Source organism: Galeopterus variegatus, unplaced genomic scaffold, assembly GCF_000696425.1.
Source record: "Galeopterus variegatus unplaced genomic scaffold, G_variegatus-3.0.2 Scaffold512, whole genome shotgun sequence".
In the NCBI taxonomy this organism is placed as follows: Eukaryota; Metazoa; Chordata; class Mammalia; order Dermoptera; family Cynocephalidae; genus Galeopterus; species Galeopterus variegatus.
In genome coordinates this window covers 263083-280767 of record NW_007726623.1, presented here as the reverse complement: position 1 = coordinate 280767, position 17685 = coordinate 263083, and the positions used below count along the sequence as shown (strand labels likewise).

The 17685-nt window shown below is 39.7% G+C and overlaps 1 protein-coding gene across 1 annotated transcript in view; it reads left to right on the top strand.

Moving 5' to 3' along the window:
• Positions 1–17685, top strand: part of PPP6R3 (protein phosphatase 6, regulatory subunit 3) — a 137226-nt gene that overhangs the window by 45892 nt on the left and 73649 nt on the right. The window contains exon 4 of the mRNA XM_008569576.1: positions 13092–13324. Coding sequence (XP_008567798.1) covers positions 13098–13324 — 227 coding nt within the window. The 5' untranslated portion in view covers positions 13092–13097. The remainder of the gene's footprint in view (positions 1–13091; positions 13325–17685) is intronic.

Below are 17685 nucleotides of genomic sequence, written 5' to 3'. Positions count from 1 at the left end.
CTCAGCAGCTGTTCCCACATTGGTGTTAAAGGCAGTGTGGTGTATTGGGGAATATGTCCGACTTCTCAGAATCTTAGTTTTTCCATCTGCAAAATGAGAACAAAACCTTGAAGGGTTGTGAATTACCTAAATGTACCTAAAAGCATGAAGCCCAGAGGCAGTATGGTAGGCCCTTGATAATTGGTAGTTGCTATTAATCAATCCTGTTTCCACTTTAATAGAAAGTTGCAATGTCAAGATAGTTAATGTTATTTTGGAATAGCTAGAAGAGATTGAAGATTGTTTTTCTTAAGGAGCTATAAAGACCAGAAGGACTATTCAGCTCTCATGTTCTACAGTGAATTTTTTTATTCCTGAGCAGTCTCAACAGTCCATGAGGCCCTTGATAATTGGTAGTTGCTATTAATCAATCCTGTTTCCACTTTAATAGAAAGTTGCAGTGTCAAGATAGTTAATGTTATTTTGGAATAGCTAGAAGAGATTGAAGATTGTTTTTCTTAAGGAGCTATAAAGACCATAAGGACTATTCAGCTCTCATGTTCTACAGTGAATTTTTTATTCCTGAGCAGTCTCAACAGTCCATGAGTCTGCTTTAACTTTTCTGACACATTAGATTTCATACTGTAAAACATTCACAAAAGAAAGCACTTCCTGAATGTTAACAGTTTATTACTGCTAGTCCAGGGATTCTTGAGATAACCCTGAATACTTAATGATTATATACAAGCTGATCAAAGTTTGCTAGGCAAGGAAAATTGAAGGTGATAGCTACAGCTGGGGGGGAAGGACCTTTTTAAAGATTTTTGTGACCAATTTACCAGTTCTGACTTCTGTTATAGAATTGGAATGACTACAAAATAAACATGATAGTTCACTGTTAATTGGAAGACTAGTTTTCAAAAGCAACTCAATATACTCTAGATTTTCTACTTGATTAGGAAAGGCTGTTCTCTTTAGACATCTTGTCTGTAACACATATATTAATAATAACATAACCATTGTCACTTGCTTCAAGTTGGGTGATTCACAAACTGCATACATTTGGGTTTGACTTAGTGAAAACTTTGATGAGTTAGATTTTCCAAGTCTTCCCTCCATCCCGAGTTACTGTAGAATTCCCTTTCTGGCTGGACAGTTTTTATGCCATTCCTTGTTTGCTCAGAACCACCCTTACTTCCTACAGTTTCAGAAACTTAGAAACTTTTTTGTTGTTGTGAATAATAGCCATGCTAATCATAACCATGTTTCCTCTTGTTCCCCATTTACACGTCACTTCCTTTCTGATGTTGGACTCATATTTGTTGACTCTTGGGTTCTTAACCTGGTTTCAGAGATTTGGAGAATCTTGGATGCTTCAAAAGGAAAGCCATCAGAGAGAGAGAGAATTTATGTACATTCAAGTTTTCCTAATATCAATTTATAGAGGAAAACAACACTGTGTATGCTTTAATTTGCACTAGTGGACAAAAGTAGGGCTGGAGTTTTCTTGGTTGGTGGTTGACTTTTTAAATATAAAAGTGAAGTGAGTGATAAGATCATACCTTTTGCCTTACTCTTAACATCTTAGCTATGTATTTGGAGTTAGCCCACCTATGTGTAGGCATTTGCTTTCTGAGGGTTGTGTATTTCCCATGCAGCTCAGAATTCCAAAGGCAAGCTATAAATTGGTATCATTTGATATCTGACTACAGGTGAAGAATGAAGAAAAAGTGAAAATTGGACTTTGAGGAGGTGGAATTATGTTTGACCTTGGAGTAGGAATGATAATTTAGTGGGAAATCTCTTAACGGATACTTTCGTTTTCATAGTAGAAGCCATTGCCCAGGGCCTCACCATCTTCGCTGGTTAGATTACTCTTTCATTAAGCTCTTCTCTGTCCTGTCCATATTTCACATTGTTGACAGTTATGTACTTATGGTCTAGATCTGCTCTTGCCGTTTATCAGCCTTGCCCACTTGACTGCAGTGTTTATATCTTAGCATGGTGGACGGTGCCTTTCATGCCCCACCTAGTGGTCCTGCCTTCAGCCATTCCCTTCCCTGCCCCACACTGCAGTCACATTCAAGCACTCAGCTGTACCCAGAGCAGGTTTGTTCTCTTCCCTCTCTTTGTCTTTGTGGGCATATAGCCTTTGTTGAGAGTGTACTTACCACAGCTTCAGTATCATCTACTCTGTGTCGATTCCCTGTCTACATCTACTCAGAATTGTTTCTATATGTTATTAAAATACTTGGTCTGTTCCCTGCCATCAGTACTTTAATGTACATTTCTCTCAGTTTCAGCTCTGTCTTTGCTTCTGCAGCAAGCTTGTGCCATGCATTCATGCATGGCCTTTTGAGGTCCGGCTTTGTGTTGCCACCTTATTCCTGTTACCTTTCCAAAGGCTCTTCGTGTCATCAAGGCCTTCTCCCTATAATGGATTTCCTGAAGCTCCTGGGTCTTCTTCTTTTCTGTGCTTTCAGGCAGTTGTCTCTTGGCCTGGAATACATTTTGCTTGTCTTTCACCTTCTAAATCCTACCTCTCTTGAGGCCAACTTAGGCTTTACATAAGTTGATGAAGTGCTTTCTGGCCAGGCTCTCCTCTGTTGAGCTCCTTTCTATGGAACAAGGGCTTGGAGGTTATGCCTTCTTTTCTCTGTATTTTCTCTGTTCTCAGTTTTATTGTGTTCCTCAAGGCGATAAGAACCATTTATTGTATTACTTCTGACTGTATTCCTCAGTGCAATGCATATTAATGCTTGAAAATTACCTGTTGAGGGCCGGCCCAGTGGCGCACTGGAGAGTGCGCCGCCTGGGAGCGTGGCGGCGCTCCCGCTGAGGGTTTGGATCCCATGTGGAGACCGGTTCCTGCTCACTGGTTGAGCGCTGAGGGTTTGGATCCCATGTGGAGACCGGTTCCTGCTCACTGGTTGAGCACCGTGCAGGCGCAACACGGAGGGTTGCGATCCCGTTGCCGGTCCCCAGTGCGGGCGCGACACTGAGGGTTGCGATCCCGTTACCGGTCAGTAAAAAAGACAAAAAGGAAAAAAAAAAAAGAAAATTACCTGTTGATTAATATAGCACATATTAAATAGACTTGATTCATTTTTTTACTACTTTCAAATAAAAGCTGAAATGTCAAAGAAGTTACAAATTAAACTGGAAAAGATCCTGGAATACCTGGGTGGTATAAAGCTGATTTCTTTTGACACCTTTAGAAGAAGGAGTTGAAGAGGAAATTCAGTGGAAGCGGTTCTGAGTTTGTATCACCCTCTTCTCTAAGGAAATACATTGTCTCTAATAGGCACTCTGATATTTGATTTAATTAGTCCAGGTTTGGGAAGGGGGGACAAGTGCAGGCACATTTATGAAATCGACACCTTTCCTAAGAATGGAGAAGCAACTACTAGATGAACTTTAAAGTTGTTTTGTGGTCTTTTTCCTTAGTACTTAGTGAGATCTGCTTTCAAAGTTCAGCTGTTTTTACTTGTTTTTCACATTTCTGCCTCTTATGAAAATCATATGTTTTCCTGGCCATTGAGCTTTGCTGTTGAGGGAAGAGTTTATCTTTAACTTATAACACTGAAAGGTAACCTCCCATCAGAGTGACTCTGCATTCTCCTATTTATAGAGACTTTTTCCTGTCGCATTCTTAGTGGCATGCAGCTTTCAGCATGCTAGTAAGCAATCACCAAAGCCTTCTTGAACCCGACAATTCTCTGTTTGGATCTTGTCAGACACTACCTAACTACGTTCTCCGCATACGTGAACCCAAGCCTAGAGAGGTACTGAGTCTCCAGGTGTCTGGACACTGCATAAGAAGACGAGCCAGTGAGAACAGCTTTGCAGCAGCTTCATTTGTTCCCAAGCTGCTTGTGAACTCCACCAGAGGTTTGCTGTAAACATGTCTGCTGTTCATGGAATAAGCAAGTTGTTTGGGGTCTTAATGGAGGCCACGATGACTTTTCTCCAGGATGGGCAGAGATACTAGTCCCGTCTCCCCTGCCCCCCCCCAATTAATCAAATATCATTGTTTCCCAACATGTTTGAGTGACCTAGGCATTTTTCCTTCCTCTTATAATATTTTTGAATTAGCTTATATATTCCCAGAGATATGCACCTATTTTTAAATCTGGCTAGTTAAATCTAAACCAGTAATGACTGTGCCTCTCTCCTGATTCAAGATCTAGCCCTCTCCATTATTTCAAAAGAATTTGAAAATGTCCTTGTTACTACTACAGATATTCATAGATGTTAGAGGCTAAAAAACAGTTCTAGTTTTCTTGTGATCTACTTTTTTGAATTGACGAATGTCGGACCACGCTCTTGTATTTTTAAGAATGTACATGGTTTCTCCTGTATTTTTATATTTCAAAAGAAAGGAAAAACATGGCCCATGACCTCTCCTCACCCATGCAATATTGTCCCTTGTGTGAAAAAGGTTGTTAATGATTGACTTTGGCTATGGAAAGAAATGGGGGAGCTATTTTACTACCAAGAGAGACTTTGAATCATAATTGTAGTAATCATGTAATTAGAGCCATGCTGTTCTGTTCAAACAGCCACTGGCCACTTGTGACTCTTGAGCACTTGAAATATGGCTAGTCCAAACTGAGATGTGCTGTAAGTGTAAAGTACACTCTGAATTTTCAAGACTTCATATGAAAAGAAATAATGATGTTTGGATATATTTAACATACTGTTAAATTTAATTTCGCCAGTTTCTTTTCACTTTTACTTTTTTGATGTCTCTGCTAGAAAATTTAAACTTATGTGTGGCTCACTATGGTATTTCTTTCTATGAGACAGGTCTGACTTGGGTGAAAGGTGGAGCCAGCATAATTCTAATAGTGGCGAGAGAAGGGTCCTCTAGGGAGTGCTGAAAGGAGGCTTAGGGTGTACAGGAATTTGAACGTGGGCAGTGTGTGCTTGCATGCCTTTGTATAAGATCTTGTAAATTTTGTATTTCAAATATTCCCTTCATAGCACATTTTAAAGAAAGAATATTAAAAGCGTATAACACATTTTGTTGTCTTAAAAGTCTTTCCCATGTGTAATCTTGGGCAGAAGTAGCTGCTTTTCCTGTTTTTGTACTGTTTGTCTGTACTCCATACATTTAGGTAACTGCAACTATTTCACCTAGAAATATCATATGCATGTTTATTGCGAATCTGGCATATGATATCAGATATTCACTTTGGATTTGGAATTTAAGGATTCCAATGGGGCTAGTTAAGGAGTTGTGTGGATAGAGCTGTTTTCGTGGGTATGTGACCTGTGCAGTCTCATAGGGTACGATGCTCAGAAGTGCTTGCTTTAATGCTCTGCTGTTACTGTCTTGAAATTCATCATAATTTTTGAATCTTTTTTGGAATCTTTGAACATTTTGATCTGGGCCCAGCCAATCCTGGTACAGGTATTCCACAGTTGATAGTGTATAGACTGGGGGCTTTACAAAGTACAGTTTATCCGACCTGGATACCCAGATAGAAAGTTGCTAAATTTAAGCATAATAAGTTCATATCAATAGGAGATTTTGAATTTGATATTCATTAAAATTGTTTCTTATCATTCCCGCAATTCACTGCTCATTTGTTGGTAGGACCATCAGCAGTTTCTCTCTTCAGAGTTCTAATGATTTATCTTTCAGCATGTTTATGGTGTCATTTTTTAGTGGGCTCCTATTGGAGAGTGATATAGTATTTTATGTTCTGCCTCTGTCATGTTGAAAGAAAACCCACTAATATCAGTTTGTCCAGAGGGAGTTTCTTTCTTTTTTTTTTTTTTTTTTTTCTTTTTTTTTTTTTTTTTTTCTTTTTTTTTTTTTTTTTTTCTTTTTTTTTTTTTTTTTTTCTTTTTTTTTTTTTTTTTTTCTTTTTTTTTTTTTTTTTTTCTTTTTTTTTTTTTTTTTTTCTTTTTTTTTTTTTTTTTTTCTTTTTTTTTTTTTTTTTTTCTTTTTTTTTTTTTTTTTTTCTTTTTTTTTTTTTTTTTTTCTTTTTTTTTTTTTTTTTTTCCTTTTTGTCTTTTTTCGTGTCCGGCAACGGATCGCAACCCTCAGTGTCGCGCCCGTACCGGACCAGGACCGGCAACGGGATCGCAACCCTTGGTGTTGCGGCCGCACCTCGCTCAGCCAGTGAGCGGGAACTGGTCTGCATGTGGGATCCGAACCCTCAGCAGGAGCGCCACCGCACTCCCAAGCGACGCACTGTAGCAGTGCGCCACCGGGCCGGCCCAGAGGGAGTTTCTGAAATAAATAATGCAGTCATATGTTTGCATTAGTATGCTTTTTCCTCTGTTTCTCATGGTTATATTATTATTATTTTGAATATATTTTTTGTGGTTTGTGAAGACAGAGACTAAAATTTAGATCCTCGGTTGTTCCTTTGTGAATTACAAACGATCAGCAGTGGTTTAAGCTTCAAGCATCAGTAGCGTCTGGGAACTTGTTAGAGATACAGAATCCCAAGCCTGACCCTATTTTACTGAATCAGAATTTTAGACAGCGTTTTAACAAGACCCCTAGGTGAGTCCTGTGCCCATGAAAGTTTAGGAAGGACTGTTTTAAAGCTCACTGATTTCATTGTTGGGCATGTTTATTATATAGTAGCTTCTATTTACCAAGTATTTGTATGTTCCAGTTACTGTACTAGGTTTTTCTTATTGATTCTCCATAACCAGTTTATTTGGTGAGGATACTGAGGCTTAGAGAGGTGAAATTAGCTTTCCCGAGATCTCACTAGTCAGTAGTGGAGCTGGCATTGGAATCGGGTCTGTTTAGATGCTTTGTAGTCCTAAAAAGGTATTGGGGGAAATGTTTATTTGATGAAAACAAGTAGTTGTGGGTGACTTACATAAACCACATTTGGACCCTGTTGAATATACTAGCATTCTACTAGCAGTGAGCAAATTCTGCAGATGGACTGATGTTATTGTCATACGTCTTGGAAATGATTTAACCACATCACCCTACCAGTTCTGAGTCAGAGACAGGGTAGCACTTTTTCTCCCAGAGACAGTGTCACTGCTGAATACTTTGAAATAAAGGCAACATGCCCCCATATTTTGCTCTAGGGAAGGCTTTGGTGTCATGAAGTTATTTTAATAATTTCAGAGAGTCTTTAATGAAAACGGTTGATCTAAGATGAATAGATTTACTCAACAAACAGATTCTATGGTCATATTTTGTGGGTATAAGATGGCAGTTTTCACTAGTCTTAAGTTACTGGAAAGGTAGAGAACACCAGAGGTGTTCAAGTAACAGGTGACTCTTCAGTGACCTGCTCCCGTAATCTTCAGCCCTTTTGGAGAATACCCCATTTTCAAACTACTTAATCCCACTTATAAAACAACTCTTAAGATTTAAGAAAGATGGAAGAGTAGTTTGGTTTTACCAAACTCTTTGTCTCATTGAATTATTTACTGTAAGAAATTGTATTCCCTCTTATCCCTAAATTCCATTTAGGTGCAATCAAGGATATGAATTTTGAAGTATATTTATGTTTACTTAAAATTAGTTGTTGAAGTTTTGACTTATTTCGATTATTCTGAGTATCTTAGAGTAGTTATGTTTTTTGAAAGACTTCATTTTACCTTAAGACCCTGAGCAGTTGAACTTTGTAAATGTTATTTTATATCTAGCTTCTTTCTGTTTCAAAGGGTACAAACAGAAGTGGGGGCCAAGCCAGGGGTAAATAATTTACCAGTGCCATTTGTTTCAAGTCAACTTGCTGTTTGGCTAAATGATAAAATGCATAATATTTGCTTAAGGAGTCTACTGTGGTTACATTTTGTTTTTCAGTTTGCGGTATACCCAATATAAAGAAAATTCACTGTGAAATGTGTATTTCAGTGTATTCTGATTTGAAAAATGCTATTCTAACTCAGAATAGTGGAGAATAAAAGGAATTAGTCATTTTCACAGATAGTTGCTAAAGAATTTCTTCTCTCGTTTAAAATATCTTGTGTTTCAAGTAAGTATAATAAAACATAAAGTCAGGGGCTGAAGGATTAGAGGACCTGGTTCATGAGGTAGTCCACACTGCTGGAACACAGGAGCCACATGTACGATGGCTCCACCACTGTGAAACTTGTTTCTGGCTCATTGTAACAGTCCAGGCAGGTGCTCAGATCAGCAGGGAGCTTTCTTCCATGTGGCTATTTGGGGACCAAGGCACCTTCCATTTTTCAGTTCTGTCATCCCTTTGGGCCCTTTTGGTCATTAGCATCTAGCCAGATGTAGGGAAAAGATCATGGAGATTTTCTGGTTCGTGGTACACTGAAGAAAACTTTTCATGTGGCCACACCTACCTGTCCAAGAAATTGGGAATCGTGGTTGGTCTGTGTGTGTGCCTGAGGAAGAGGAGAATGGAGATGGCCAGCTGCACCCAGGCCAAGGGTGGCCAGGAGACAGCAGAAAGCAACGCGAGTGTTAATGGAATGTTATTTCTTCTGGAGCAGGGGACACTACACTTTTCTGTAAAGGACCAGATAGTAAACATTTTAGGCTCTGTGGGCTGCAAATGATCTCTGTCACATAGTTTTCTCATTTTTTTCCTAAAGCAACCCTTTAAAAATGTCAAAACCATTCTTAGCTGGCAGGCTGTGGGCTGGATTTGTCCTGTTTGTCAACTGCTGTTCTTATTTCATCATGACTAATTACCAGTCTTTTTCATAAGTCCAGTATTTAATGAGTTTCTTTAATAAAGTTAAGATTTTTGGAAGTCAGTTTTTACTTGAAGTAGATAAATCATAACTTGATTTATAATTCAGAACTATGACTTTATCTAGTTTGTAGATATTTATAGTTTCCACTTTATTGATGAATGTGTATCCTGTTTATAATTAGCTAATAGTAAGTGATAGCAGATTTGCTTTTTTGTGATTTATTTCTTAGCCGGCTAAACCAGTACTGTTTCACAATTTATAGAATGTTTGTCATGCGCATCATCATGGTTGATTTTCACAACTCACACTTCGAGAAAGTTAGAATCTTGTCATGGTTAAACCAATGGAGAAAGTTGACATAGTGGACCAGTATGGCTCCGACCCGTGACACTGCCATTTATTAGCTGTGTAACCTCACAGCAAGTTACTTCAGCTGCGAAAGCCTGAGTATTCTGGGGTATCAAATGGGGAAGAAGAAGGAGAAGGAGAAGACTTAGTTCAGAAGCCTTGAGGGACAATTGAGATAATGCATGTAAAGAATTCACTACAGGGCTGAGCCCGTGGCGCACTCGGGAGAGTGCGGCGCTGGGAGCGCAGTAGAGCTCCCGCTGCGGGTTCGGGTCCTATAGAGGGATGACCGGTGCGCTCACAGCACTCACTGGCTGAGTGCGGTGCGGCCGGTCTCAAAAAGGACAAAAAACAAAAATAAAACAAAAAAAACTATACTTTGCCTTTTATGTATGAGATTACAAAACATAAGGACTTGTGGCTTTAAATGAGACCTCATTTTTAGAAAAAGACCTCAGGCTAAATTTTGAACTATGCCCAGTTTTCTGACTTCAAGTGGAGAGAATGTTGGATTATCAGAAATTTGACTTCAGTGTTGGGGGCTGGGGCACTGTGAGGTAGTGCAGTGAGGATTGGTTCCAGGACCTCCTGCATACGAAAATCTGTGGATGCTCAAGTCTCTGATATAAAATGGTGTGGTATTTGCATATAATCTGTACACACCCTCCCTTATACTTAAATCACATCTAGGTTATTTATAATACCTAATACAATGTAAATGCTATGTAAATAGTTATTACACTGTATTGTTTAGGGAGTAATAACCCAGAAAAAAGTCTGTACATGTTTAGTACAGATGCAATTTTTTCCCCCCAGAATAGTTTCAATCTGTGGTTTGGTTGAATCCACAGATGCAGAACCCATGGATTCAGAGGGCTGACTGTACACACTGACCTGATAACATGGGGGGCTGGGGGGGAGGTGAGGTGTTTGAATATATGCATGATAGCTTTTCAGTTCTTTGCTTTATTGAAGTATTTAAAATACATAAAATGAGGGTTGGTTGGTTAGCTCAATTGGTTAGAGTGTGGTGCTCATAACACCAGGGTCCAGGGTTTGACCCGTGTACTGGCCAGCTGCCAAAATGAGTAAAAAAATAAGTAAAATGAACTGTTTTGTCAATCTGTAGACATCCTAGGATCAAAATTTCTGTGATCAGCTTTGAAGACAAGGTGGCTTGACGTGAATGATTAGTTTTGGGGGATTCTTTAAGGTGATTGTGCTACTTCAGCTAAACTAGAGCCTCATGGCTGTTTATACCCTTAAAGGAACAGTACAAGTCAATATGTGATTGGAGTCTAAACAAGCCTGTGACTCCTGTGCTCCTGTCATAGGGGTACTATTCTGAACATGGCTATTTTAGTCACTATAAGCTTTAATACGAAGTGCGGGAAGCAGTGGTAAAAATACACCTTTTTTAAGAATTTGTGATTTTAGAAAATTCTCAGATAAGTAAACCATGTTACTCCAACAGAAGCATCATAGATGGCTATAAGTGTTACTTTGTGCCCTAAACAAGGCACAACTTCTCTACTTCCTCTTTGTGGGAATGGAAACCAAGTTTTTTCTTATCCTCCATTGGAGTTATCTTTTGGTATTATTTTGTATTTTTTTACACTTGTCAATTTTATTAGGATAAAATGGCATAATAAAAAATTTTTGTTTGCTCTTTCTCTCAAATCTGAAAACCAAAAAAAACATTTATGTCTATAAAGGCCATTGGCCTTTTCCCCAAAGTTCTTTCCCTATTACTCATATATCATCTTTGCCCTTATTTCTCTAATAATTGTATTAGAGGTAGGTTGCTCATGTTTCCTTCACTAGCAAATGCATTACATGTTATAAAGGAGTGGCCTCTACAGGGCATCCCTTCCAGCTTCTCATCTTGAGAAGTCACTTGTTAGCCTATGAGTGTGGTGGTTGCTCTCTGTGCTGGGAGTTGTGCTTCTCTAGCATGTTCTGCGATGTACTCTATGCATAATTATCAACCTAATCATTGAGAGGAAAGAGACAGCTGTGCCTCATACTATGGCCCACTGCGTTGTATAATCCCACAGAGTCGCGTTGAATGTCACTTCCACACATCATTTCCACTTGAGTAAAGTGTTGTGAGTCTGGGTTAGTTAAACCATTACAGTGGCTGTTCAGCCCTAACTGTGTCTTGGTCCTGTTGCTGCTAATTGATGTCAGCATATTGCTGTGTTTCCTTTAAAGCATTTAAAGGTTTTTTATAAACAAGATCTGTATTTATAACACCCTTCGTATTTTATAATAGTAATCTAAAACTTGTTACCTAAAAGCTTTTTTAAGCTTCCTAAAAATTTTGTTTATTTATTTATTTATTTATTTATTTGTCTTTTGTCTTTTTTCCGTGTCCGGCGACGGATCGCAACCCTCAGTGTTGCCCCCGTACCGGACCGGGGACCGGCAACGGGATTGCAAGCCTCGGCGTTGCTCCCGCGCCTCGCTCAGCCAGTGAGCGGGAACCGGTCTGTATGTGGGATCCGAACCCTCGGCGGGAGCGCCGCCGCGCTTCCCAAGCGGCGCACTATCCAGTGCGCCACTGGGCCGGCCCAAAAATTTTGTTTATATTTTAAATGCTGTGATCATATACTTAATAGTAAAGTCCAGTTTTCACAACATATCATGTGAAGTGGATATATGCCTTTATAGATCCTTGAGTAACCTGCCGTAGCGCAATTTAGTTTTCTCCTTTTATTCCTGGATTTGATCGGTATGGATAAATTTTGCCCTCCATGATCTCAATTTTTTTAAAAAAATTATTTTTTTGAGGCAGATATTCATGAAGAGCATCAAATCAGGGTATATAATGGTACATCAAAAAATTCATGAAAAGATTCATATTTTTAAATTCTATTTTTCCATGAACTCTTTGAAGTACTCTCATATTTCTACCTAATCTAATATGGGTGAATTTAACAAAATATATACTTCCAAAAATATGTGTACTATATACATAGGTTATGACCTTTTGCAGCTTCCTTCCTTTTACCCAGCTAGTTTTAAATAACGTGGATATTAACATGCTTTTTTGGTGACAGTGGTAACAGGGGACACTTCACTAGGTGAGTGGTGAAGCTCCAACTGATAGATAGGTTTTGATTTTGAGGTCACATGGAGTATGTCTTAACCAAACTCTGGTTTAGGAATTGGTGAGCATCTTTGACATATAGGAATGGCTTTTGAATGTCCCTGTCCCTACTCAGGACTTTTGTTTGATGCTGTTATCTTGTCGTCTGTTGGTCAAAAGTAGCCTATGAGATTGTCTCATCCTGGCAGTCTTTTGATTATATAGTGAACCCTCTATTTCATGTTTCCATTTGTAACAAATGATTACCTTCTTTAGCTTTGTAATTTGAAGGAAACAAACTTTGTGTTTTCATTGTTATGTGGGAATGGGAATGAGGTTGAGGAAAGAGTATAGGAGTATGTGTGGCATAATGGAGTGATTGGTGTAAGTTTGATTGTCAAATATTTTTCCTAGTAACTGCAGAAAATCAGTTTGTCCAAATTCTCAAGAATTAGATTCCAGTTTTTTAGTTTCTTTATTAAGAATGGCACAGGTTTTTACTGTTTTATGACTTAAGCCTTTCAGCTATGAAAGTGCTATCAGTGGCTAAAAGTGCTTGTTTCCAGTGGTTATTTAATTCTTTAGAATTCTGAAGAGTTCTAGATATGTAGGTCTCATTACTTGTCGTTTGTTGCTGAAGATATTAGTTCAGTGTAAGAATGTGTTCTTCACCCTTAAGAAAGGGCTACTTTCTCCCTTTCCCAGCATTAAATTCTTAACAAAGTATGGACAGATTACTTTTGCAGGTTAAAATCAGCCCAAGTTTTAGCTTTGAGCATTTCCAAGTCGATTTTATTTAATTAATAAAAATAATTTTCTTTTCTGAGAAGAAAAAAATCTTGTTAATGTTATTCATTAAAAAAGCATTTTATAGGTTTAGTATGAAGCTTATTTTACTTTTGTGAGCCAAGTTGGCATTTTAGACTGTGAAACTGAACTGAAATTTGAATTATGGAAAATTAATATGTGAAATTGAAATTTTATGAAATACTCTCTGCATTTTGTTTAGACCAGCATGTTTTGGAAATTCGATCTTCACTCATCATCCCACATAGACACACTTCTAGAAAGAGAAGATGTAACACTGAAGGAGTTAATGGATGAGGAAGATGTTTTACAGGAATGTAAAGCTCAGAACCGCAAACTTATAGAGTTTCTGTTAAAAGCAGAATGTCTCGAAGATTTAGTCTCATTTATTATAGAAGAACCACCTCAAGACATGGATGAAAAGATCAAATACAAGTAAGAAAATTCAGTCTTCTCTTTAGGGTGGGACTAAAGCGAAGTTGGGGTAGGATATTATAGTTCTTATTGTCCAAGAATTTCCTAGTGCTGCTGTTATCATTTACAGAAGGTTAAGATGGTAAAGAATGACAGACTCAGTGAAGCATATAATCCTTTGAAAACTAAGTCCAGTGAATTACAGGAGTTTTAAAAATGAGTGTTCTGAGTTTCAGTCAGAAGGTTCTGTGGAAGAGCAACATGCTTTATAAACAGTGATGACAAGTTTCTTAAAATAGCAAGACGATTCAAGTAAGTATTTTCTCTACTTCACAAATAGAAAGATAGAGATTATGTGACTACCCAAAATTACAAAGCAGATCTAAGTCAGAGCTTGGGCTGTGAAGAACGTTGCTACATTGCTGATATAATAAATTCTGACCATTTGTTAATTGAAAATAAGGATATGGGTGTTGGTAGTTAAATGTAAGCAGGTGACACCATGGATAACTGCAGTGGAGTAGCGGCAGGTGGGTGGGAAGATAGGTAAAGCCATGAGACTGGCTGAGGTCACCTGTGGAGCTGGTGGAGAAAGGTGGAAGAAAGATTCTGAGATTAGTCTTGGAGACCATTGGCTGGACGAGGGTTCCACAGAGGGACCAAAGAGTGGCTGGATGTAAGAGAAGAACCAGGAGAGGCTGCTGTCCTGAGAGCCAAGGGGAAGCAGGCTTCAGCGAGCAGAGAGGGACAGTGGGTCGGGCTCCTGCTCACAAGAAACCACTGAGTTTGCAGCGTGGAGATCATTGGTTTTGTTTTGTTTTCTTAGTGGAAGAAATGATGGTCTGTTTTGATGCTGGTGTGAGTGATACAGTATGCAGGAAATGACACCAGCATGGGGAGCAGGCCGACTAGTGATGTTCTGTGCTGGAGGACGTGGGAGGGAGTGTGATTGAGAGGAACGTGGAGGGTGGTCTCAGGAGCAAGTACAGCTCCCATGTAGAGGGAGGAAGAGTCCAGATGGAGGTCGGGGGTACAGTAGGGCTGGGGTCTCTTCTCATTTCTTCTGTGTTCTCGGTACAAGAGGTCAGAGCATGCAGTGGGGTGGAGGGCCTTGCCAAGGGTTGGAGTGGAGGGCACCTTTGGTTGCTGTAGGAGCTTGCTGAATGGTAAGGAATGTCTAGAACCAGACCTCTGAACCATTTGTACAATGCCTGGGCCTCATTATGTGTGCTTCTTGAGTTAGATCATATCTCCAAATCACAGAGCAGGTGCCCATGCCCTGCTCTGGACCTTGTGCTTCAGAATTTGGAGAATATGCCCATGCATATGAATTGCAGTTGGGGTTGAGTCTGCTAGCTTTTACTAATCCTTTATTTGCCAGCAGTTTTCAAATTGTGACAGTTGAGACAGTTTGCCCGTCCAAGCCCCAGTAGCAGTATTTCTGTAGTTTTATAGTAGAAAATAAAGAGGAATAAAAACAGCTATCATTTGTTAAACACTTATATGCCAGGCCCTTTCCCCAGCATTTTGTATGCATTACCCTCCTCCACAAGATAAAGGACTGTTGTCTTAATATTACAAACTTGGAAACTGACGAGTTAAGACATTTGCCCAGGATTATACAGCTTGTAAGTTGTAGAGGCAGGTTTTGAACCTAGGTAGTGTGACTCCAGTGGCTGTACCTGTAACCACTACATAATCCTGCCCCTGGGATGATGGTGACTTTATAGGAGTTTATATTAGGGCATCTTTGAGCCCATGTGTCACATAAAGTGAGGGAAGCTTTAATTGAGCTATATACCTCCAGAAGTCAGCTATTTGAGATTGTGATCCTCATACCCACACATCTGCCAGATGTCTCTTTTTCTCTTCAGTCTTCTTCCCACAAAGGTTCATTATGTGACATTTTCACAGTGTTCAGTCTTCTGACCTGACACCAGACGCTCTTGGGTACTGTGGCTTCTGGTGTGTTGCCAGTTGCCTCTTTAAGTCAGGGGTCTCGAGACAGGCCGCTGCTGCTTGCCTTGGAGGCCTCCTGGCGTGTCACACACATTCTAGCCCACAATCCTGACCTCTGTCTTTTGTCTTACAGCTGCTTTTGGCTATTTTGTCACCTCCCTGTCCTGGCAGCATTTGAGCTTACCACTTTGATGACTAGTTGGGGCTGACTGGGAGGAATATAAGAGCAGAGAAGTGAACTGTGAGTCAGAGTGTCATCTGGATGGGCCTGGGAATCTCCATTGTTACTATTGAAAACAGACCAGAAATAGTTCATGGTAAAAGAAATAAGTGGAGAAAATGGATTTACTGCCTGTTTTTCAGAGAGTGAGTGGTGTGGTTGTTAGAGGCGAGCATGCTGTAGGGGGTGCAGGTATTTCTGAAGCTGTGGGGTCTGTAGAAGAGCCAGCGGATACATTCAGAACAGATGTCATGTTGCTCTCAGTGGGCCTGTATCTTACAGGAGTGGTATCATAGTAAAGACTGACAGTAGGCTGAGTTCATGTCTGTAGTGATCCCCAGGAGACACTGGAATGCTGATGTGGAGGGCAGGGTTTTTTGTATACAGCTTCCCACCTGGGTAACGCAGGCTGATGTGTTCTTCTCTTCAGTATATAAAGATATTTATTCTCGGGCCGGCCCGGTGGCGCACTGGATAAGTGCGCCGCTTGGGAAGCGCGGCAGCGCTCCCGCCCGAGGGTTCGGATCCCACATACNCCACGTGTGACAAAATATTGTGTAAACAAATAAAATGTTAGTAATGCATGAGATTTCTAGCCTATAAGAGGGTAGTGTTCTTGAATAAAAGTTAGGGGCTTATATAGTTTAATTCATGGTGAGTAATTAAATTCTTCCCAATGCTAATTTATATTTTACCATAAAAACTCCAGATTTCAGAACCAAAAAGATTTCCAGAATCACACCGGAGGGTAGCTTGTAAGTTTACTCTGGCACAAGGCCACTTACAGGGTGAGAGAAAGTTCATGTCTCCCCATTGTGTGAAGTCACATGTACAAAGTTCTTTTGTCCAAGTGTCCTTGTCATGTGAGGCTGCTAAATATTTTTCACTTGGCCTTCCAATCACGTACAAAGTATTATACCCCGAGAACCAATTTGATATATGAAAAATGGAAGCTTGTGCTGAAGCTCAAAGGAGTCACAGTTTGTAAGAATTGTGCTGTACCCAGTGAACCACATGTGTGCCCCTCCGAAGCTCACTTAGAACATGGACAAGATGAGGAAAATTTAAATGAAGAGCCAGAGTCATTTCAGAGCTAAGAGATAAAAATAGAGTCCTGGTCAGGTTATTGCAGGACAAAGAGTAAACAAGTTTCTTTTGCTGAAGAACAGAGTTTGAATCAGAATGAAGCTCATTGCATTTTAGGACTTGTTCATTTTACCAAAAAAGAAGCAAAGGCAAATGATAATTTATTAGAGAGTAGACAGGAAAAGAATTGGGATCTAATTTCTTACATAGCATGGGAATACATATATGAAACATTTTTCCTGTTTTGAAAGAGAACCAAGGAGTTATTTACCAGGAATATTATTTGTAAATTTCTGTTTTAAACCACATCATTTTTTACCTTTTTAAGCAGTCTTTGCCTCCTACCAGGCCCAGTTCCCTCACAGCTGTTTAATCATATGAACCAACAAAGCCCTGTGTCCACTTGTGTAATTCTGCAAATTCTCCATCAGCCTTCGCGACCGCTCGTTCTGACACTGTCCCTTCAGCAATTCTGTGTGCACTAGCCAAGCTCTTCCTTTCCTCCAATAACACGTCTTCACTGGACTTCAATGTTTCAGCCATCCAGCCTTGAAAACTACACATTTCAGAACATTATCCATCTCACCTATTTGTCAAAATTAGGTGGTAAATTTCTCAGTAAAAGATACAATTGTGACATGTCTATAGAATTTATACATGTTAAAGGGAAAGTCATCTAAGAAAAATATCAGCAGGGATCTATACAGTGGTTGGGAAAGTGGGGGCTGGCCAGTTCGGGGATCTGAACCCATGACCTTAGCAGGATGTGGCCACACTCTAACCTGCCGAGCTAAGCAGTCAGCCTTAAGGATTTCTTGAGAAGGGGACACGTTCGAAGTCCTTATTACATTCTGCAATAGAAATAGGGGAGATAAGAAGAAATAGCAGATGAGATATTCATCCTGGGCTATTAATTATGGAAGTTGCTTCTGGGGCCCGTTGTGAACTGTTTTCGCTCACCTTCCTGGCTAATGGTGTGAATAGGGCTAAGGCTACTTTATGAGTTGAGTGAAGAAAACACAACAAGGTCATCCACAAATCTCAAGAAGGGCCTGCAGCATTCCTGATCCTCTGCTCCTTCACCATTACCCGGGAGCCCAGATCCTCTTTTCACAGT